General features: G+C 33.7%; 8 protein-coding genes across 8 annotated transcripts; 7 read left to right on the top strand and 1 right to left on the bottom strand.

Moving 5' to 3' along the window:
* The first annotated feature begins 502 nt into the window (after positions 1 to 502).
* Positions 503 to 1,086, top strand: Tsp_03051 (hypothetical protein). The gene is given in 3 exon segments (XM_003379340.1): positions 503 to 643; positions 848 to 988; positions 1,006 to 1,086. 3 exon segments carry the CDS (start codon positions 503 to 505, stop codon positions 1,084 to 1,086), a joined length of 363 nt encoding a protein of 120 aa, XP_003379388.1.
* A 627-nt stretch (positions 1,087 to 1,713) lies between these two features.
* Positions 1,714 to 2,452, top strand: Tsp_03050 (conserved hypothetical protein). The gene is made up of 3 exons (XM_003379339.1): positions 1,714 to 1,778; positions 1,833 to 2,062; positions 2,142 to 2,452. Exons 1-3 carry the CDS (start codon positions 1,714 to 1,716, stop codon positions 2,450 to 2,452), a joined length of 606 nt encoding a protein of 201 aa, XP_003379387.1.
* A 1,214-nt stretch (positions 2,453 to 3,666) lies between these two features.
* Positions 3,667 to 6,897, top strand: Tsp_03049 (putative leucine Rich repeat-containing domain protein). Its single transcript, XM_003379338.1, has 8 exons — positions 3,667 to 3,943; positions 4,280 to 4,351; positions 4,954 to 5,174; positions 5,268 to 5,418; positions 5,507 to 5,652; positions 5,705 to 5,836; positions 5,898 to 5,994; positions 6,230 to 6,897. Exons 1-8 carry the CDS (start codon positions 3,667 to 3,669, stop codon positions 6,895 to 6,897), a joined length of 1,764 nt encoding a protein of 587 aa, XP_003379386.1.
* A 165-nt stretch (positions 6,898 to 7,062) lies between these two features.
* On the bottom strand, positions 7,063 to 9,996 carry Tsp_03048 (eukaryotic translation initiation factor 3 subunit E-interacting protein). The gene is made up of 16 exons (XM_003379337.1): positions 9,987 to 9,996; positions 9,557 to 9,636; positions 9,395 to 9,506; positions 9,220 to 9,288; positions 8,935 to 9,158; positions 8,787 to 8,870; positions 8,639 to 8,729; positions 8,426 to 8,580; positions 8,146 to 8,316; positions 7,950 to 8,083; positions 7,790 to 7,886; positions 7,658 to 7,731; positions 7,497 to 7,593; positions 7,352 to 7,429; positions 7,209 to 7,270; positions 7,063 to 7,177 (listed from the first exon to the last, which is right to left on the bottom strand). Exons 1-16 carry the CDS (start codon positions 9,994 to 9,996, stop codon positions 7,063 to 7,065), a joined length of 1,653 nt encoding a protein of 550 aa, XP_003379385.1.
* Positions 9,997 to 10,395: 399 nt separating this feature from the next.
* On the top strand, positions 10,396 to 13,116 carry Tsp_03047 (transcription initiation factor IIA subunit 1). Its single transcript, XM_003379336.1, has 9 exons — positions 10,396 to 10,425; positions 10,485 to 10,586; positions 10,867 to 11,098; positions 11,160 to 11,356; positions 11,420 to 11,551; positions 11,606 to 11,695; positions 11,753 to 11,826; positions 12,190 to 12,584; positions 13,073 to 13,116. The coding sequence occupies exons 1-9, from the start codon at positions 10,396 to 10,398 to the stop codon at positions 13,114 to 13,116; spliced, it is 1,296 nt and encodes a 431-aa protein (XP_003379384.1).
* A 3,277-nt stretch (positions 13,117 to 16,393) lies between these two features.
* Positions 16,394 to 18,782, top strand: Tsp_03046 (serine/threonine-protein phosphatase 5). Its single transcript, XM_003379335.1, has 10 exons — positions 16,394 to 16,487; positions 16,537 to 16,778; positions 17,232 to 17,379; positions 17,436 to 17,557; positions 17,620 to 17,685; positions 17,747 to 17,845; positions 17,899 to 18,004; positions 18,067 to 18,436; positions 18,485 to 18,565; positions 18,638 to 18,782. Exons 1-10 carry the CDS (start codon positions 16,394 to 16,396, stop codon positions 18,780 to 18,782), a joined length of 1,473 nt encoding a protein of 490 aa, XP_003379383.1.
* A 282-nt stretch (positions 18,783 to 19,064) lies between these two features.
* On the top strand, positions 19,065 to 20,260 carry Tsp_03045 (conserved hypothetical protein). The gene is made up of 4 exons (XM_003379334.1): positions 19,065 to 19,158; positions 19,252 to 19,383; positions 19,425 to 19,471; positions 20,144 to 20,260. Exons 1-4 carry the CDS (start codon positions 19,065 to 19,067, stop codon positions 20,258 to 20,260), a joined length of 390 nt encoding a protein of 129 aa, XP_003379382.1.
* A 129-nt stretch (positions 20,261 to 20,389) lies between these two features.
* Tsp_03044 (putative trypsin Inhibitor like cysteine rich domain protein) lies at positions 20,390 to 21,834 on the top strand. Its single transcript, XM_003379333.1, has 5 exons — positions 20,390 to 20,432; positions 20,775 to 20,954; positions 21,022 to 21,219; positions 21,280 to 21,465; positions 21,647 to 21,834. The coding sequence occupies exons 1-5, from the start codon at positions 20,390 to 20,392 to the stop codon at positions 21,832 to 21,834; spliced, it is 795 nt and encodes a 264-aa protein (XP_003379381.1).
* The last annotated feature ends 874 nt before the right edge of the window (positions 21,835 to 22,708 follow it).

Genomic DNA, 22,708 nt, shown 5'->3' with positions numbered 1-22,708 from the left:
GTTTTCAGCGTTCGATCTCTTCTGCTTGTTCAATCTCATCCATTAGTAAGCAAATGAACAGAATACAATAAGTATTTTTGATTGTTTAAAAAGTTTTTTCTATCATTTTCTCCCCATGCTCTCAATAAGCTTCTGCATGCATCTTACGTATTTATTTCCTTTTTGCATTGTTTTCATTCTTTGCGCGTTTGGCAAGCGTAAGCTTTGCGGCCTCAATTGCGCTGCGTGCAGCTAATTCATTGCCGGCCAACGGCGATTAATCAATATCGGTATTGAAAGTGCGCGTGCAGGAAAAAAGCCGTGACGTTGCTTGTCTCTCGCCGAAAGCATCTTAAGCATTCTTTTCGTCGCCTGATTGTTGCATTCAGTGTACCTTTGTGTATTTTGTTCGTCATTTCTAGCTGCACGTTAGTTTTCAAATTTTTTTATTAGCATTCATTTGTATTCATATTTGCTTTTTGTTATACTTGTTTCTTTCTAAATTGGAATAGGAATGCAAAAAATGTTAAATAGATTAGCTTGTGGTAGATGGGGCATTCGAGAAATGAAAGGGAAAACACCGCAAGCGAGGAAACAACGCGCAAGTGAGCAGTGCATGTTGTTTTTGCTTTCTCAAGCGATAAACGATTCATTTTGTGCTATCGTTAGTCCTATAGGATAGTTTGTTTTCTTATTTTTTAAACTCTGGGATAATTTAAAATTAAAAATATAGTAAAACCATGAAAATTTAAAACTGGTTTGCAAAAATGCTAGTCTGTGGCTTCTATTTGTTGTCCAGTTTATTGTTGACGTTCTACTTTGAAAAATTTGTCGGTTTGTTGGTCGAATTGTGCAGCAGCATTTTCAGTCCATCTTGAATCGTGAACGTGCTGGTCGATTTCCACTTTTAATTTTCTGCTTACAATATGCTGAATTTATTGTTTCTCTGTTTGCTGAGTCAACTGTCGTTTTCGATTTTCGTCCAAATTTACTTGTGGCTATTGGAAAAGTATTTCATTGAACAAGTGGCGCCAGTGCCGGTGGACAGCTATTGAAAAAGCTGCTCTCAGGGTCGACGGAGCCGTTGGGCAGTTCTGGCCTAGCTGACCGTGGAATGTGAATCATTTGCCAACGGTTTGTCAGGTCGATTGTTGCGCAGCTGGCGTCGGTTGAACGGCATTATATTCCAAAAAGCACTCCACTCAAAAGGGCCGTCTAGCCGAGGCTGCTGCATGTTTCGCATTTTTCTTGCGGCGCCTGTCGTTGCTGCACATTCACATCCCAAACTGACTGCTAGCCGCCATTCAGTCGGTGCTAATAATAGGCGGCTTGAATGATCCGCTTTCGATTAGAAATGATTTTCACAAAGCTGCCCAAGGACATGCTTTCCATTGAACCGATCTGTTTCCATCACTCATCAGCGAACTGGGCCGACTACTTTAAAATTTGGGATAGACACTTGTATAGGCCTAATTTTTGATTTACTCTGTTCTTCTTCTTCTTCTACATCTGCTATTCTTCATTTTTCATCAGACGGCGGGTACAAATTATTTTTATTTTCTCTCAAACAACCCTTCTTTAGCCAATTGTAATTTTTCGTGTTTTCGCAGTATTTTATTATTTATTTATTAAATCATTGAATTCTGGTCAATTTTTTCATCTCTGTGACGATGATTTGAATCGGTATTTGTTAATTTTAGATTATTGTTTGTTGAAAATTACCTGGCTGACGTGATGGCATTTTGTCTCAATGGATCATTGTCTGCGGTGACAAAAGATCCAGAACAACGGCATGAAAAGTACAGTAAATTTTTTTGTATGTTCGAAAATAATTTGATTTGAATAATTTTCAGTGAAGATGATGAAGAAATCAATGTTGTTGATGTATCCGATGGTGAAGATGATGGTATGGAAAGTGGCGCCAGTTGTTCTCGCAGTTCTAGCATGAGATCCACAGGCGAAGCATGTTCGGAACGTTTGCAGCCGTTGGATTTGTCAAAAAAAAGTGCTAGATGGAATGATTCTCAAGCATCTTCTGGACAGACAGTAATCGAAGCTCGGCCTTCAGTGATCCAAACTCAGGGTGAGTTTTGCAGCAGTAACAGACTATTTTCAATTCAAGATGGTAATTAATTGAAAGTCTCTGTGTTTTGTTCTTCTAGATCATAATTTCAACCAGTCGGAATTGCCAGACGTAGATGAGCATTTTCGTAAATCTTTGAGCTTTAATCCGCTTTTGCTCAACGAAGCCGAGGTGAAAGGTAGGCATTGCAGTGAATCATCGGCACCTGACCAGCCAAGCCTTGCCGTGGACGACCATTTTGCGCGCGCTTTGGGTGAAGTTTGGTGGGCTTTAAAAGCGAACATGAGCACTGAAACTGCAACCACTGCCAACGATGTCACTATTCAGGCAGTGGAAGTTGGCGAAAATGAAATTTCAAGCGAAAGTCAGTCTGAAAATAGCCCAAGCTAAATTTTCATTTGCCACAGCTGATTTTCGTTAGACTGATTTTAGCTTTGAAAGTATAACAAGTTGTATTTAATGTTTGCATCTTGACACCCGTTGGATGCGTGTACTTTTTCTTCTTTAAATTGCACGTCGTTTGCAGTTTGCTATGCTTCGCAATATTTCAATTACTTGCCGCTGGAGAAAATAAATGAGAACAATATTATAATAGGCAATTAAGTATTACTTTTCATTTCTTATGGAAACTTTTGTCGGCAAGTGAGGTGGAACACCCAAATTTACTCGACAAATTAACTGAATAATATAATTTCTTCATTAATAGTACTTGACTGTCAATTTATTACTGTATCTTTGAAAGATGTAATTTGCAATAAAGAAATTTTATTTTTGAATTGTTCACTGTTTTATATTGAACATTACCGACACTTCAAAATTTAGATCAACCAGCTGCACCTTTGAATTCTCATCAGGTTTGAAATAGACCATTTGAGCAATTCTTTTATTGCAATGCATTAATTTGTTTTTATGCTATTTTAATTGGTTGCTTTTAGGATGGCGAAGAGTAAATAAATCAGTTATATATGCTCGAAGGAAAAAAATTTAATAAAACATAAATCAAGTAGAAAGTTACTGTATTCTGAATCAGTTATTTCTAAATAAACTGACGTAGAAATTGTGCGTGATATTTTCTGATTAAAATTCGCGTAAAAAATTGGTATTCGTAAGAAGTAACTTGACATTTTTAAATTGTATGTAAATGAAGCGAAGAAATTGACCGTTGACGTTTTTGTAAAGTTGTTTACTGTGAAATTTACTGTCAACATACTTGCATATTGTTATGTAAATTGTTACTGTACTATTTTTGAATTAGTTTTAAAAATTGCGCATTTTGTTGTCGTTTGATTTATTTGAGCTTTGAAATAATTGCAAGTAATTTAAAAATACGTTGATGTTTTCCAAGAATTCAGTAATTCAAATCAAGCAGAGTTGTTTACTTGTTGATTTTGTTATAGAGCGGCTGATTGATGTTTTACTAAATTCGTATTTACTGTTTTTTATTTGTTGTTGAATCAGCTGTCCGCCAAATTTTTGATTGTGTAATGCAAAGCGGGTGTACAGGTAAGTTTGATTTATGATGATTGATTCACATCTTCTTCTCTTTTGCTGTTTTTCAGGCTGACATCATCTCTATGAATTTTTTTCGCAACATTGGATCGGACATGACTGTTAAACTGTTGTCAAGCTTGCGTGATGCTCTGCAAGGTTCCTCTTTATCCAGCTTGCCCACAGAGCCGGCAGTTCACGTGCCACCGCCGTCGAATTTGAACAACCCTACCGATGGTCACCAGATTCCCAACGTTGCCATGGCATCATCGTCTTCGTCCGAAGCATGCTGTTCAAGCAACGTCCATTTCGAATTGTCCAGCGATGCCGACGAGTCGGCAGATAATTCCAAGCCAGCGGAATCTGATTCATCTATGAGAAAAAATATAAAACGTAAAAGCGTGAGATTTCTTGACGACGATTCTCTTGTAGTCGTCAAATACCATGAACCGTGGAGACCAAAACATTTTGGCAAGTTTATGTTTCTTTACTACTTTATTAATCGAAAAAGATAATTTCTTATTATCATTTTAAAATAGAAATTATTGTAACTTTTTAACTTGATTGACTGGTTGAATCGTCGATGATTATATAATATTTTCTTTATATAGTTATAATTGCAAACTGTAGTTTATGTTCTGTGCGAATTTAATTGTTCGCGTGTACAATTGAAATGAAGTTTCTGAATAATTATTATTTCCATGGTTGTTTCTTTACTGTTTTCTTTAGAATCAGATGATGTTGATTCACCAAGCAGTTTGGAAATTCTCAGTGCTTACAGACATGCATGCTCCAAAGCTGGTATTCAGCCGAGCAAAAAAGCAGAAGCTCAAATTCAAGTATTTTTATTTTATTTTTTTAAATTAAGCTTCTGAATGTTATTTTGCGTTGTAAATGGAAAATTGGGTTGTGTAATTTGTAACAGTTTGTTAAAGGGAACGAGAGAACGAATAACCGATATTGAGGAATGACATTACAATTCTAAATTGCCCTTGCGTTTATAGCTATATAATAATTGCAATATGTGTAAAATTATGGCGCAAAATTGATCTCCACTATTGACTTTACGTAGATTCTCTCCAAAATTTGGTTCAGTAATGCTAAAATGATTCTATATTTCTCAAATTTATGAAATTGTTGTTTCACTTTTTATTGTTGAAAATATTTTGCGAAAATTTTGAAGTTTCTTCATTAGTAATTATTATTACTGTTGTTAATTTTCATTAATTTTTCTTGTAGTTTTGGAAAAAGTCTAATGTAAAATTGAACACATTGTTATAGGAATTAAATTCCAAAAGTCGAGTTCGATTGCCAAGTTTTACCTTGAGAGGTTTGCACAATATGTTGAATATTTTATTATTTTTTGCTTCATATAAAATAAGAGATTTAAATTATTTATTTAGGCGAAAAAGTGACTCAGGCGCAGATTGATTGTTTGGAAGAAGTGTTCAAGTTTTTTCGCTTTCATTCTGTTGATTTTGAAAATTGTTCTTTGGATGATGCTGCTCTAAGCTCATTGTCGGACATATTGGAATTTTACAATTCAGCGCATCATTTGAATCTCTCCTACAATCAAAGTGTAGGTCCATGGGGATGGCAAGAGCTGTTTCGCATGCTGCGAAGGGTAATTTAACAATAATTAATTACTGAATTATTATTACTGAATGTTTTATACATGGCTTTATTGTGGTTGCTTTTGCTGTTGTTATTCTTGCAGAGTTCAAGTTTAAAAGGTTTATATTTGAGAAACACTTCCGTCAATGAACGATCATTAACTGCACTGGCACGAGTGCTTCGTGTGCAAATGAGTTTGACGTGCTTAAATTTGGAGAAATGTTCTCTTGGTGGAAAATCGTTGATGCTTTTAGGTATGCTCATGGGTGTGTTAGTGGATGGGCGGATGGATATTTTTTTTTGGTTTTCTCTTAACTTCTTTCTTTCTTTTCTATGTTTAAGCTGGTGCTTTGCGTGTTAACAATGTCGTTCGTGAACTGTATTTGGGTGAGAACGGCTTGTCACCTGTAGACGGTATTAGTTTATTCAATTTGCTCTTCGCCAACAGAAGTTTGGAAGTGTTGGATTTGAGATCGAATCGTTTAGAAGTATATGCATTTATAATTATTATTTTTCAAATAAACTTTTTACTTTTTCGAGGACATTGGAGTAGGTCATATTTGCGATGCTCTTAAACATGCCGAAGTGGTGAAACGTAGCCGTTTGGCGTCACTGTGCTTGCGGAACAACAAAATCACCGCCAGTGGGCTAGCTTTTATTGTATCGATGTTGGTAAATAGTAATAATATCGGTGTTTCAATTATTTTTTTATAATATTGTTTTGTTTTATTAGGCTGGAAACAGAACTGTTCGTTGTCTGGATTTAAGCCAGAACACTATCGGCAATGAAGGCATGACTTTGTTTAAAGAATCATTAATCAAAAGCAAAAGTTTGGAAAAATTGTTTCTCCAAGCGACACAAATCACTTGTCCAGGTCTGAATTGTATTTTTCATTAGGATCACACTGTATACGGTAATAATAATCAGTATTTTGTTTTTCTTTTTACTATCCGTGTTATAAGAAGAAGAAGATTAAAATTTAAATGAATATTGTTGATAATTTTCTTTATTTACATTATGGTTATGCGCAGTTGCTTGTAATGAATTTTGATTTGCTGTTTCAGGTGCAATTGCGCTTGCCGAATGTCTTGCCGATAGTAAATCGTTAATGAGCTTGGATTTGAGGAGAAATCCCGGAATCAAAACCGCAGGTTTGTTAGCACTGCATGCTGCGCTGCGCATCAACAGTTCATTGGTCAGTCTTAGCTTGGACCCCAGTTGTTACGAGTGTTCACGTTCGCGCAGCAAACGATACGGTTCTCATTTCCAGCGTCGGTACCAAGAGTTGCAGGTCTTCTGCGAAAGGAACCGAGCTTGGGCCAACGCCCAAGAACGGCAGCGGGCCGAACAAATTGAACTGGCGGAAAAGCCAATGTGCAGCAGCAGCCCAGCAAATGCACAGACCAACAGTGACGTCGTACAAAGCGCTGTTCGTCAAGTGCTGACAGACATAGTCCGCTTTGTCGACTACGAGTTGAGCAACGAACGAAGAACGGCTTTGAAGTGTCGACAACGAGCTCGACACCAGTGTCCAAATAAGCATCATTATTCGGATACGCATGGCTTGGAGGACGATGTTGAGCGTGCGGTTTACAAGACCGTCACCGAGATGGTCACCTGTGTCCATTACGAAGTCGACGGTCATGGTGACCATTACTCACAAACCCACGATGTCAATGATGAATTACTACTCCCTTTCAATGTTCAACGTCGATTTTTCTCTTCAACATGATATGCCGGCCGAGTTTGTATTTTCACAACTCAACAATACACCCACACCACACGGGGACCAAAGTTTGCAGAATTTCACTGAAGCACTGGTTTTTATTATGATGTTTTATTAATAAATATCACCCATCCGTCATCTATCTGACATGTATATAAAGGAGAAGAAAATTCATTTTCTGTTGTCACGCATTTCTACGTATCTAGCTTTGAAAGATCGGCTGCTCAGTTTCGGCAAATTTTGGTTCAACTGAAGAAATGGATGATCAGAAATTAATAACTTCGCACTGAATTGCATTTATCACATGAATAAAATACCTGGATGAGCTTTTGAACATGGCGGATAAAGTATTCACCATAACGCTGTGCCACTTTCGTATCTGCAATATGTATCATATCCTATGGAAAACAGAAAAACAATCCCACAATTGATACTCATTATAAGAAGCAAATTTTTATACCATATCGATGTAAAAATCAATATCGTTTGGTATGTCTTCTTCGGCGGTTAGTGTTCTCGTTTGATCGGACATCTTGTGCTAAAGTAGCGGAAAGAAAGACATTTTATACTTTTTGCCGAAGAGAATCATCCTCTAAAACATATACTTTAAATGATAGCAGGGCGGAGACCAGATTTTCCTTGTCTTTTTCCATGAACGACGACAACTTGGCCATATCCATTGTACTGTACAGCTTCATGTATCTTTAGAAAACAACAATGATTATCAGCACAAAGATACAATCAGATAAAGTAACTGAACTTATACCCTCGAAGTATAGTAATCGCTTTTTGTTGTTTCACCTCTTCGAGAAATATTCGGCATTCCCGCAACAGTGGTTCCTGTTTTAGAAGATCATTTTACACAAATACTGCTTAAACTGAATAAGTGGAAAAGAACCTTGAATGAGCTGGGACCTGCTTCGGTTCGGTTCAGAGTTGGTACTAAAAATTTTGGACAACCAACAATAAAAGCACTCTCAAAATCCGCCAATTCTCTGTATAAAGGAGAATATGATTATTCCATGTTTTTTCTCACAGATAGAGGAAGAGATTGATACCCGCGCTGCATTCGGGTCATTTTCTCACCCATCGCTTTTGTCAACTCTGCTTGGATACTTTCGTCAATACGTTGCGGTTGAAGAGCCAAACAAATAGCCAACAGTTCGTATATCTGCTCAGCAGTTTTTGTAGCCTAAAAAATACTGTTTATGACAACAGAACGTTTACTGACAATATTAGCTAATGAAAACTAACCACATCATATCGCCATGCTGTTTGGTTAGTCAACGAGCGCGTACGTTGTATGTAAAGCAAGCAGTCGACAAAAAGCTTGATTGCATCTTTGTACTGGCGCATCATCATGTGGCAAAAGCCACTGTAATAATGTAGGCTTACCATGCAAGAAGGAACTGCATTGTAAAGTCCCTATAAGTTGGACATTCTCAAGAGTCAAACTACAATCCAACTGTTTCACTTTTTCAAATATATGCAATTCTAATATATAATATATATACAACAATAACAATAATTTTACCAGAGCATGAAATTCTATATTTCGACCAATTGTCAACGCTTGGGAATATTCGCCAAGAAGTGTATGCAAGCGCAAAAGTCCAATAAGACTAAAGTAGCCGAATTTGAAGTACATCGGATGGTATTCAATCTCAGCACAGATTGGTTGGTATTCTTCTAAAAGTGTAAGTATTTCATTATACGTTGAAAACTTGATTCTATTTTTACAACATACGTTGATTCTTCAAAGCATAAAGCTGTTTTTCGACTCGAGGTTTTCTAGCCATTGAATACAACACTCCAACTACATCGTAGAAATTCCATATCTATGAAGTCATAAAATATTGTAAAGATATTGGCAAATCGTTAAATTTCTCACTTACAGGGGTTTGATAAGCTTGTAATTCTTCCAAATCTTTGGCAGTTATTTTATTTTGATTGCATTTAAAATGGCAAAATGATTGAAACTGGGAAAGAAAGTAATTGGTTACTTATATAAAGAATTTCACAAAACTATAATTGAAAGAAAACCTGATAAATAAATTCATCAATCATTTCCCAAAGCCAGATGTCAGGTAAATTTAGTTTCAGTGGTTCTACTGATTTCAACAGCATGTCAAATAATGTCATGAAGTTCATATACGATGCGCATCGTTGTTCAATAGTTAGTTCGTGGTGAAATCGGTCATATAGAAAATGATAGTATAAATCTTTATAAAGTGCAATAAATATTTCGTCACACTGTGAATCCAAGTCTGCATCAATAAAAGAAACAGTTATAGCAACAACAACCAATGTTTCAATAAATTTCTATACCGCAATTCAGCAGTTTTCTAACTACATCTTCATCAGGCAAATTTCGACTTCGATAATATTTATCGGTTACTTCAAAAAATCTATTAGATAAAATCTAACAGGTTATAAATATTCTAATAAAACAAAACATGATCACAAAGTTCAAACCCATATTCGTAGAGCGAATGAATTTCACCCACGTTCTGATCACGAATTGCACGTTTCAGAACTTTCAAGAAATCAAGCATTTCTTCTGGAACTGCACTACTTGAATAAGATTCCATACGGCTTATACTTTGACCATTTGTCTGATAAAAATAAAAATAACTATAAAGAATTAAGAAACTTATATACATACCAATATGTATTTTCCAGATGAATAATCCATATCACGTCTTCCAAAATTAGCAGGTTCTCTTGGATCATCTCGATACATGGCTAAACACTAACTATAAATTTAGATATCAAAGTCAGTTTACAGTTAAATTAACGATAATCAACAGGAGCTTCTGTCTGCACTGCAAAACTGCGGCTGACACATTCACAGTCATACTGTATTTTTTGTGTGATTCAAAAGAATAATTATCGCAACAAATTTAACAGCGACGATTTTATAATTAATCAAATGCAGTGTGCTTTTTTTAAATAATTTTCCTTTTCATTTTAGAATTAACTGAAATAGTTTTTTTTAATTTAAAAGATTATTATCTGCTGAAATTCCAAGATAATGGTACTTTAATATTAAGCTAATTGTGCATTATGTTCATGATTAGTATTGCATAAATTACGATTAGGCATTTATTTATGTAAAAAATAAAATTTTGAGTAAAATATATTATAAAACTAAAGGATTGCTTAAAAATTTAAAAGTGTAAAAATCTGAAAAAATTTGTATCATAAAAAATTATTCAAGGACTATGTTACAAGACACATTCGTTCGAAAGCATTTTTTTCTGTTTTCAAATTTACTTTTAGTAAATTATAACTTAAAAAAAGTACTTCATATTCTACAGTAATATTAATGGCATGCAGGATAACTTACAGTATTACTTGAAACTGACGTCACAGTCACAATTGGTATATAAACTAAAGATAGCAATGGCGTCTACCTTGGGCTTCTTTCATTATGGCTTCTGCGCAGCGCGTATGTGTTGATGAGCTGCACGCAAATTTGAAGGCGCAGTTGCTGCTAAAAATATGTCTGCATTTTATCACAACAATCCAGTGGTTAGCTTGTTATTATTATGGTTTTTTCTAGCTTATCTTGACGCTGATTTGCATTTCAGAATCGCATTTATCGAGGTGTAATTGAAGAAGTATGCAACGCTTCACGTGAAAGCTTTTTAGATGAAGGACTCGATGAGCAGGTTCTTCAAGATTTTAAGCAGGTGAATTTAGTCATCATGTTTTATTTGTTTTTTCTTATTTTAATTCAGTGACATCATTATATGTTTGATTTCAATATATTGAATTTCAACAGGTATTAAGCGTTTTATTTGAAATTTATGTTATTTAATTTGAATAACTTTGTGTCGAAAACTTTTATCACATACTTAAAAGAAGGCGAATTTTTTATTTGTTTATTTTAAATGTGTATGTTATTTTATTTTATTGTGTTGTTTATTTGTTACATTGAATATATGTTGACCTTAGTGAATCATTGTTAAGGTATGGGAATCAAAGGTTTTGGCTACAAAAGCAATTGATTCTTTCAACGATCATCCGCCAGCGCCATTGCTGCGAAGCAATTTCATGCAGATGCCTCCGACGGTTGCGGTTCCAATAACTCAACAAATGATACAGCCGATACAATTAACACAGTCATTACCAAGCAGTTTAGCGTTCTCGCATGGAGTCTTTACAAATAATCCACCCGGTTTTGTTGTGCAACCTTTGAGAGGTTTGTTTTAAGACACTTGTTTGCGATTTATTGCATAAAGCACTGATGTATGTTTTAAAAGGTGGGACAGCGGTGAGATTTGTACCGGCCTCTGCAGCAATCCATGGACGTCCTGCCTTTTTTGCTTCGAACATATTGACGGCAGCTAGTGGAACTGCACAGACTGTTCAGCAATCTGTAGTAAGCAGTAAGAATGTAAACCAGGTTACCGGTTCGACGCCATCAACGGAAGTCAAGACAGAAAGAAGCACCGCCAGTGTAAGCATTTATTTTTTAAATATTCATTGATTTACTCAGTTTTACCGTTGATGGTTGTTGCAGAAAGTTATATATCAAATTGATGGACCAGCTGCAGACAGCGAAGAGGAATTGGAAGAAATTGATGATGAAGAATGCGATTTGGTAAACCTTGTTGATGATAGCACTGAAAATGCAGGACCCGTTGAAGATGGAGTATGTGAAGTGTGTTTTATGTTTTGTTTGTATTTTTTTTTCTTTTCTGTTTAGGAGCCATTAAATTCTGATGATGATATCAGTGTAGGTGATCCTTGTGAAATTTTTGAATCTGATAATGTTACTGCCTGCCAGTACGAAAAGGTAAAAGTAATTTTTACTTTGAAATTTATTTAATTCTTACAGACTTGTAATATTCAGGTTACACGCACACGAAATAAATGGAAATTTATTTTCAAAGATGGTATTATGAATATTAATGGTAAAGATCTAGTGTTTAACCGCGCTTCGGGAGAAGCAGAATTCTAATGGATTTGCCATTTTAATCTTCACATTGTTTCTTTCTAATGTGGAAAAAGACGTTTAATTATTGTTTTGAGGTGTGGTATTCGGAAAAACTTCGATATTCATAATCTAATTTTATCTCTAATGGTAATTGCCTTGTGATTTGATAATTTTATTTTAATAAAAGGCAGAAAAAAGACAAATATTTGTTTTAATTTACTTGAAGAATTATGAGTTATATTGATTTGTATTTTTTTATGCTCATGTACATCGATACATAAGTATATATGTACTTATGTATTTATTTATTGTTTTAAATTACATACTTTAATGTCATAGTAAGCGTTTTATAGCAAGGCCATGTTATATCGGTGGTTTTCCCAAACAGCTGGATCGGCACGAGTTGTTAAAACTGCTAAAAAGGTGATCAACACCAGAGTACCAGTCATCATAACGGACCGGGCAAAGAATAAGATTTGTGAATATCTCAAGCAGAAGCCAGAAATGGCGGGTTTGAAAATTGGCGTCAAACAGCGTGGTTGTAGTGGACTTTCTTACACGTTGAATTATGTTAGAACAAAAGAAAATACCGATGAAGAAGTAATTTTCAATGGTGTCCACATTTTCATCGAACCGAAGGCGTTACTTACTATAATTGGTTCTGAAATCGATTACGTTGAAACAAGGTTATCTACGGAATTTGTTTTCCGAAATCCGAATATTAAAGCTACCTGCGGTTGTGGGGAAAGTTTTGCCATCTGAACGTCATTTAGTCATTTTTACAAATTGATGTTAAATTATTTTACTTCAAAAATAATGTGGAATAAAAAAATATAATAAAGAACCAGTTTTTTAATGAAAAAACTGTACGTGACAAATGAACACTGTTAATTTAAACTTGAGTATAATTTTGGTTACTGTAAATGCTGAAAAAATTACTGCCTAACAGTTTTTTTGTGGTAAGTTCATTATGAGACAAATTTTAAATTTATTATAATGAAGTTTTTTTAAAATGTTTCTCATATATGGATATCTAATCTGTTATTTTATATACTATTAAAATGTTGCTTCTGGCATTGGATTTTTGGAAACAAACGTGTTGAGTTTTTGCAATACATAGAATGTTAAGAACTGTAGGGACAATTTTAAGCAAAAGATCAGTAGTTTTATTTCAATTATAAATTAATAATTTTGTTTCGTTTTTATAATAGTAAATTTAATCACTTAAATTTCTAGTTCATTTTTTGATGCAACTTACTGGAGCTGGTACTGAAACGTAATGGATAAAGGTTCGGCATTGTTGTAACGTGAAATTTGTCTTTGTCAGTACTAAAAATGAATAAAGAAAGTGATAATGATGCAAATAGTAAGTTGTTTCTGTATTTTATTCAATTTTTATTTATAATAATGAAAAGAACGTTATGTTTGCACTATATTTTATTAACCGCGAAGAACTAAAAGGAAACATTTTATTTGAATAGTTGTAAACGCTGTTTGCACATTGTGGTAATGGTAAAAGTAACAGTAACTTTAATTTAATATCACATTGTAAAAATGAACAATAATTGAACAAATTAAAGCTGTCTGTAATCAGTAATGAGTTTCCATAGCTGCCTTAATATTGGAGCAACTAATTTAATAATGTCGGTCAAATTCGATTTTTCATCGATGCTTTCTGTACGATCTTGAATCGGCCTCGTCATCTCGACTATAAGAAAGAATAATAAAATTTTGGAGTTTAAGAAACAAAAATTTTTCATTTACTTATTTCTCTTCTATAAATTCTATAACTGCGCAGTGTTTCGGCAAAAAGATTTGTAATTGCAGGTATCAGTTTTTCAAGTGAATGTAGAAACCTAGTTGTTATCTCTATTTTTGAATGAATGTCATATGCCGGTGGTGGTGTGGGTGGCGGTTTGGACATCAGCATTCGTATTGTATCGACAAGTAATTCTGTGAATAGGAAAATATAGTTTTTCTTAAATGTAGCATTGTTAATGCTGTTTACGCTGTTTTGCTTTCTCTATCTTCTCATAAAACTGAGCATAATCGTTTTCTTCGCCTTCTTTTATTTTATACTGTTGAGCTGGGAATTCTGAAAAAAAGGTTTTGCGTGGTATATAAATGGCATGCACATAACAAATATTTTTAAACCATTTTCTGTCGTAGTTGTAGTAATGTAATTTACAGAGTAGCTTCTGCAAGGTGCTATCATAAGTGAAAGGCATATTGTGATTAAAAAGGATAACAAGTGCAGTCGGTTCAAACCACAAAAATTTTGCCAAATTTTCAACGAAAGCATTGCAGCACTGCGCAGATTTTTGCTTTTAACTTTAATTTAATTTATCAAAAGGCTTACTTAAATCTTATTAAATTAAGTTAGAATAGCCTATAGCTGAAGGCTTTATGGAAATTTTCCTAATTTCATGTCTCATATTTTGAGAGTTTTGCAATGCAGATCATTTTAATTTGAAACATTTTTGTATAGTGATGTATGAAACATTTATTTTTCATTTGTTGAATTTTATTTTATGCAAATTGAATTTTGCAAACATTTTGTATGAAAATTTCATTTCTGATGTGATATATAGATAAGTTACGGATTCTTTTCGATTATTTTCAACTAGATAATTATTAATTATTTTATTTTTCATAAAACTAAAATTAATTTTTCACATATAACATTGTCATCAGGTAAAATGTGGTAAAAAATTAATAACGGAATTGAATTAGTTTTCTGAAGATTTTTCATCAAAATTTTTGATAGCATTGCTGCTGTTTAACTCTTTCTGCGTAAGACCAGCGTTGCGATGCAATTGCATTCGTAGCACGTAGTCTGCATCTTTGCCTTCAACAATGTTAAATTTCTCCAAAACAGCCATGAGACTTTTGACCATCTTGCGAGAAACTGAAAATATTCAAGTATTAGCAAAAGAAAATTTGCGAAAACAATACAGTATACTTTTTTTAATGCTTTCAATAAATTTTCTTTGAATATCATATTCCGAAGAGTTGGTACTCTTTACGGGTTGATCATCGTCATCATCTAAACTTAGCGGTTCCACGATATACATTGATTCAGGTAATTCGTCTTTATGATCTGTTGTATTATGAACTGTACTGTGTTATAAATGTTAACATACTTGTCCACTGATAAATACTGCCTACCGTAGAGGTTGATAGATGAATCTTTGCGACGTTCAGTAAATTTTGAAGTAGCTTGAATATCAATGGTATGGTTTGATTCAATTGAATCTTCTTTATTATCTATTACATTATAAACAGTCGTATAATATTTATGTGTTTTCCTCGCTCATATATGCTGCCTACCGTAATGGTTTTCAGGTGAATCTTTGCGACGTTCAGTAAATTTTGAGGTAGCTTGAATATCTTCTCGTTCATGATTGGTATTTACTGCAATTGCACTGCAGTTGTTAAGCAAGAGAATTTCAGCTTCCCTTTTTCCATCAGAAATGTCTGTTTTGCTCGAATTGATGTGTAAACTTTCTAATGCATTTCCATCACCGTTTACAAAGTGTACTTCATCTGAACCAGATTCTAATAAATTTAACTTGTTACTTGATAAAACAGAATGAGAATTTTTATTTCATTTACCTGAAGCACTATCAGCGAATACATGGTACTTTTGTTTGCCTAGCATCAGCAAGCTGATGGAAAAGAATATCAAAACCAACTTGTGCATATTTGTATTAATTTAAGCAATTCTTTTCCGCCTGGCTCTTTTATATTGACGTAATTAGAATAATTTATCTATAGGTCACGTTTTAGGTCAAAACAGCAAAATTACTTGAATACCAGTTATTATTTATTGCTTACTGTTTTGGCATCAACTACTATTTTTATGCTGATAGTGATCAAATAAATTTAACGCGCTGTCCTGTAATGCAGTATTTTTGTTTTGTTGACGAGCGTATTACTGTCAGGCATGATTTACATCAACAACAGAGTTTTATTCCTAAACACGCACGTCAAAATGCAATGACTAGAGATATTCAGATTTGATAGAATTTATATGTTCGTCCTGGCAGTTCGAGAAGCCATTCCTGAATTTTTTATGACGTTTCAATTAAACTTGAACATAGCGCAATAGTAATAGTAAGGTTTAATTATGATAAGCAGGTACAAATTACTGTGGAAGCAATTCCGTCCTCGTGACTAGCAGACAGTATGGTTCATGTGGAAATCCCCTTATATATTGTAACATATTAGCGGCTTTTAGGAAGCTAATTAAAATTTTATTATTTTCTTTACTACAGTACTAATCAACGTGAATATGAGGGGGAAGTAACTTACAATTTTTATTGCATTGTAATCTCTGACTGATTTTTTATAAACACACTTTATATGATAAACTGATCTTTATTTAATTTTTAGTTTATAGTTATAAATGTATTACACGTTAGAAGAAAGTATGCTGTAATTGTTATTTTTGATCCTGCATTATGTTATACTGTATCTTGTCTTCTCGTTATTCATTTTATTCTTATTGTTTAAACTGTCAGTGCACTGGTTATTGTGTCTATTTTTTCAGAAGGAATGGTAGCCGATATTAATGTTGATAAAACAAAAATGGTGGAAAACATTGCTGAAGCAAAGCGTTTGCGTCAAGAAGCTAATGAATGCTTCAAAAGTGAGTATATTTATTTGTAATTTTACCACATTTCATCATCCAGTTTAAGATGAACAGTACGAGAGGGCTATCGAACTTTACACTGATGCGCTGAAGTATACACCAGCTGATCCTCAGCTTTTGGGAAACAGAAGTTTAGCTAATCTTCGCATTGAATTATATGGCTCAGCACTGGCTGATGCAACTAGTGCGATTGAAATTGATAGAGGTTATGTGAAAGGTTATTACCGTCGTGCTCAAGCAAACATGGCTCTTGGGAAGTTCAAGTTGGCGTTAATGGATTATGAAGCGGTAAGTAGCAGCACTGCTTTAAGTGAAAATAAAATAGACGCTTGTTATAATAATTATTATAATTGTTATTATTATGCAGCAGTTAATTGTGACTCATGTTTAAATAAATAAGATTTTTAAATAATAAGTGTGTATGCAGTCATTTTTGAAAAAACTTTATTAATGTGATAGATGCAAAAGAGGAAAAATTTACATGTAGTACTTGTTTTTTTTGCTCACATCTATGTAGCAACTTTGATTCTTTAAAGTATTCCACTTTTAAAGTACTGATTAAAATTGATTATTAATTTGTGTATTTTGAAATTAATATCAGTGATTTTTTTGCTTTATTGCTTTATATTTTTTAATCATGCATTCGTTAAGATGAATTTATAAAATTAATAAATTTTTATAATTTGAATAGCTATAAATCTTGTGTGTATTCATGTATTGAAATTTTCATTTATGATTTAGGTTGTAAAAGTGAGACCTCAAGATAAGGATGCCAAGAATAAGCTGGTGGAGTGCCGGAGAATAGTGAAACAATTGGCATTTGCGAAGGCAATTTCAGTAGAGACTAGTGAAAAGTCGGCGGTAGATTCCATTAATTTGGAAAGCATAAGTATTTTTTATGTTTATTTTTGTTTCTGCAATAATATTAATATTCATTCATTTTAGTAGTTGAAGATGATTATGATGGCCCTGTGTTAGAAGATGGGAAAGTGACTTTGCAATTTTTAGAAAAGCTTAAAGAGACATTTAAAAATCAGAAGCGTCTTCATAAGAAGTTTGCGTTTAACGTATTTATTTTTGAAATTACTTTTTTAAAGAAAATAATAATTATAATAAGAATAATTTTTAGATATTGATTGAAATTCGAAAGTTCTTTTTAGAAGAGCCAACATTGGTTGATATAACAGTTCCAAAAGTAAGTAGAATTTTAAACATTATTAGAAGACTATTGTTATTTTTTGTTATCACGCTTTTAGGATAAAAAGTTTACAATTTGTGGTGATATACATGGTCAATTTTACGATTTGCTCAACATTTTTGAAATCAACGGTGCACCATCAGAAGAGAATCCTTATGTATTTATTTATTTATTTCATATATATATATATTAATTCATTGCTTCTTTTAGCTGTTTAATGGTGATTTTGTGGACCGTGGATCATTTTCCGTTGAAACGGTGTTCACGCTGTTCAGTTATAAGTTGTTGTATCCGAGACACGTTTTTCTGTCACGAGGTGATTTTTCGTTTTTAGATTGATCTTATTTTTGTTAAATTATATTTTAATTGTCAATTTAGGAAATCATGAAAGTGAGCTGATGAATCGCATGTACGGTTTTGAGGGCGAGGTGCGCAGTAAATTTTCTGCCCAAATGGCTGAGCTGTTTACAGAAGTATTTAACACTTTGCCTCTTGCGCATTTAATCAACAAACGGGTCCTGGTTATGCACGGGGGTTTGTTCTCTGAAGATGGAGTCACGTTGGATGACATTCGTGGTGTTTCGCGATTCCGTCAACCACCGGACGAAGGTTTGATGTGTGAACTGCTTTGGTCGGACCCGCAGGACGGTAACGGTCGTGCATCATCTAAGCGAGGAGTCGGCATTCAATTTGGACCCAATGTTACAAAAGAATTTTGCAAGCACAACAATTTGGATTATATTGTTCGGTATTTCTTTTTTGTTTTTTTTGTATTTTCTTACATATATTTTTTCAGAAGTCATGAAGTTAAGCCGATCGGTTACGAAGTGGCTCACGATGGTAAATGCATCACTGTTTTCTCTGCGCCAAACTACTGGTATGTGCTGAAGCTGTTTGCTTATCATTTTGCTGTTTATCATTCTGTGATTCATTTATCTTCCGTGTTCAGCGACACTATTGGCAACAAAGGGGCATTTATTGTGATCACTGGTAGTGATCTTACGCCGAAGTTTACCACCTACGAAGCTGTTGATCATCCAAAAGTGACGCCGATGGCGTATGCCAACCAATTTTTTGCAGCTCTTCAAATTTGATGTCGTTCACAAACAAAGCAACCTACTTTTGGAAACTGCTATTCGATAAGATATTCTTTGTAACTGCTTAATAAACTAAACTTTATTCAGTTTTATTATATTATTACGTTTTTAATACACCATAGTCGTATAAGTACAAATGATGAATATATATGATGTTGAAGAAACGTTGCAAAAAAATATTTGAACCTAAACTGTACTTTGTCTGTAGTTTTTGGTCATGAGCATCTTCTTTCCACACATGGCGCATATGCCTTTCTGATAAGCACAGCTTTGACAATAATGGGAACCAGGTTGGTGAACAACGGAACGACAAATTCTGCAGCGGTTAAACTGATCATTTTTGTGCGGAACATACCTGCCAAAATGAAAGAACGTCAACGACTACTCTTGAACTTAAAACAGTGATATTAGTGATGAAAATAGTTCGGTCTTGATCATCATTATTTTTACCGTCCTTTGTTCATAGTGAGCAGTTTGTTTTCGCCAACTTTTCGACCACCACCTTCGGTCGTGTTTCGGGCACCAGATTTCCAAGGATCAGGTGTTATCACTTTAGATAGTTTCTTTTCACACTTTTCACAGACCATCGACGAGTCAGGTAATTACAACCCAGAAATGTACGTAATTTTTATAAATCAGCTCGTTGCGTTAATGAAAAACTGGAGTGTTTCGAGCCATGCTTTCAGGTTTAGAACGACATGTTCTTACTGTATTATACGATTTTCAGGATTAAATTTTACAGGGCAGAATGTTATCTTATTAAGTAATTTATTACCATTGTTATTTATTTATTTATTTGTTATCATTAATGTAGAATCTATATTTCAATTATTTATCTTCAAATGCGCGTGACTAATAATATTTTTATTAACTTACAAAAGTTATAGATAGATTTAATGTTTGATGCTTTTGATACTACTGATGAGATTATTTATTTTATTTACACAGTTGATGTTTTATTTAGCTGTTTAGCCTAGAAATAATTTAACGGTAAGCAATTTATGTAAAAACGTGAAGATCACAACTTTATAATGTTTGTGATGTATTTTAGAATTAATGTATTTTATCCTTCTTATCTGTATATCTGTATATTAAAAAATTTTGTTTTTGAAATCAAAAATTGCCATCTTATATATGAAAGTTTTATTATTTTTGTTCCTTTTTAAAAATTTATTTTATTCCAGCTTTTTTCCTGTTTCACGCGAATGCTACAGATAATTTTATTTGACAATTTGTGATTAGCAATTTTAAAATTATTGGTTTAGACATGCTGAAATATAAAAATAGGAGGTTGTTTTACAAAAATGGGTACCAGTTTTTGATTGCTAGCTCTTTTGCGTTAGCTAGTTTGTTAGTAGAAAGGTGAAACTGATTGTCATCAGCTTCAGGAAGTGTTGAAATATGATTTTATAAGCGATGCATTCAATGCTTTACAGACGGAGGCGTTTCGTGACTCAACTTTCAATATGCTTTAGCAAGCAGGCTGAATAGAAGCTTGGTTTTCTAGTTTTTCTGCTTTTTATATTGCTCACTTCGTCATAATCTGGCTGCTTGATAAACAATTTATAATCCAACTAGTTTGTGTGGGCGTCAAAAACAATAGAATGGCCAATCTCTATAATAGTATGATGTTAATATCCTTGATCAGTTTGACTCTGTTGCGCCACTTAAAAAGGTTTGCTACTCTATAAAGTTTGCAAAGTAATTACTATAAAGTAAGTTATTATTATTAAAAAAATATTTTCTTATATTTTATATTCATCAAAATCTTAGCTTAAGCTAAGATTAGATTATTGTATCATCAGTGAATAACTGTTGACTGGGAATTTTATTATTAGCAGACGATGTTGCATTACTCCGTTTTGGTTCTAGCAATGATGCTTTGTGCCTTTTGGTTGAAGATAAATTTAGTAAACGGTTCAGGTAATTTTAAGTTATGTTGCATGTGTTAAAAATTAATTAATGATTTACTGATTAAATTTTTTTTAGTTTTGTGTCCGTTAAACGAAATTTGGAATTCTTGTGGAAGTTCATGTGAAGAAACTTGTGAAAGCATTGCTAGTGGCAAAGACACACCTTGCACTCTGCAGTGCGTTCCTGGTTGCTTTTGTGTCGACGGTTTTGTACGAGATTTAAGAGGTCGTTGCATTCCAATGTCATTATGTCCAAGTAATAAATGGATTTATTGATTAATGCATGCTTTTATTTTTTTAGCAGTAGCTCATTTGCTTTTCAGATAAAGTCAACAGTTCATGTCCTGAAAATGAAGTCTTTCAAGAATGCGGTTCCGCTTGTCCAGAAACATGCGATACAGTTTCCTCGGGATTTGAAAGACCTTGCACGGGGAATTGTATTGCTGGTTGTTTTTGTAAGAATGGGTATGTACGAGGTTACGATGGAAAATGCATTCCACCAGAAGATTGTGGAAAACCTAGTAAAAATAAAATTTCTCATTTTGTTTATTTATACCGTTATTGATGTTATTTCTTTTTAGATAACGACAAATGTGGATCAAATGAAGTTTTCATGAAGTGTGGTAGCGCTTGTCCCGCAACCTGCGATTCGATCCGAAGTGAAAATATTATTCCATGCACTAAAGAGTGTGTTTCGGGTTGCTTCTGCAAATCTGGCTACGTCAGAGCATCTACCGGTGAATGTTTAGCTCCGGAAGCTTGTGGTGGTAAGCAGACGTCTTATTTTTTTTTTGCATGATAACTGTGATGATAATAACAATTTGCTGAAAAAGCAAAATTCTTGGTTTCAAAATGCTTGTTTGGCATATGTAGAGGAATTAGATTTCAATTTGAAATTTTGTTTTTCCCAATTATATTTATGTATTTAAAATTTGTTTGATTATGAAGCGCATTTGGGCGGCTGTGGACCCCGAGAAGAGTACAGAGCTTGTGGAAGTGCTTGTCCAGAATCTTGTGAATCTATAAAAGATCTTGCGCCACACGCGTGTCCTGCTATGTGTGTACCTGGATGTTTCTGCAAGTTTCCATTCGTTCGTGGGTACGATCTGCGTTGCATAATGCCTGATGATTGCTGAACGTACTTTCAATTTGTCATGCCAACAGTGTTTTTTATTTTCATGAAATTTGGTCTTTTCTTTTTTTAATTTTTTTTCAGTTTTTCCTGCATGAATATGGGAAGGATGAAATTGCATGGGTGAAACTGAAATTGAAGCATGGCTATTTTTTATCTGTTTTTAAGTGTTTTTGAAATAGGAAAATTATGTGAAATAAAACAACAATTTTTATTCAAATTAGTGGAAAATTTTTGAAAGTGACTACTTTGACATATGAAAAAAAGAAAATGATAACTTTTAATGTTCATCGCAGCTAATTTATTATTTTTCATTTTAATATCTCAATTTTAAATGGAATAACTCTCATTACATGAACATTACGTGGCAGAAGTTATCAAATGTGACAAATCATGAAAGCTGTTTTGCTGTCGGTAATATTTTCAGATTTTTTTGTATGTGGACCTAATGAAATTTATAAACAATGTGGAACGGCTTGTCCAGCTACTTGTGAAGAGCCAAATCCCAGTTGCAGTCTTATTTGCGCTAGTGGATGCTTTTGCCTAGACGGTTTGGTTCGCGCGAGAGATGGAAAGTGTGTAAAGCTAGAGGAATGTCCAGGTAATACTCGTTTTTTTATAATTTTACATGAAACGAGAAACTTTTTTTCATTTATTTTTTGAAATTCTTGTTTGCATTTGTCATTTCACAGTAATTTGTAATGTATTTTGTTGACAAGTATAAACAATACAATAGAAACCGTTTTTTTTTATTTTCTCAACTTATTTATTACAAGAATATTTTTTGAAAGCAACCTTTTTTCATGTAAATATTTCTCTGTGAAAATGGTAAATGTTGAACTCATTTGCTAATTGCTAACTAATCAACTCAGTTGTTA

This window comes from Trichinella spiralis (assembly GCF_000181795.1).
Source record: "Trichinella spiralis strain ISS 195 chromosome Unknown Scfld2, whole genome shotgun sequence".
Lineage (NCBI taxonomy): Eukaryota > Metazoa > Nematoda > Enoplea > Trichinellida > Trichinellidae > Trichinella > Trichinella spiralis.
This window is presented reverse-complemented; position numbering and strand designations above follow the sequence as displayed.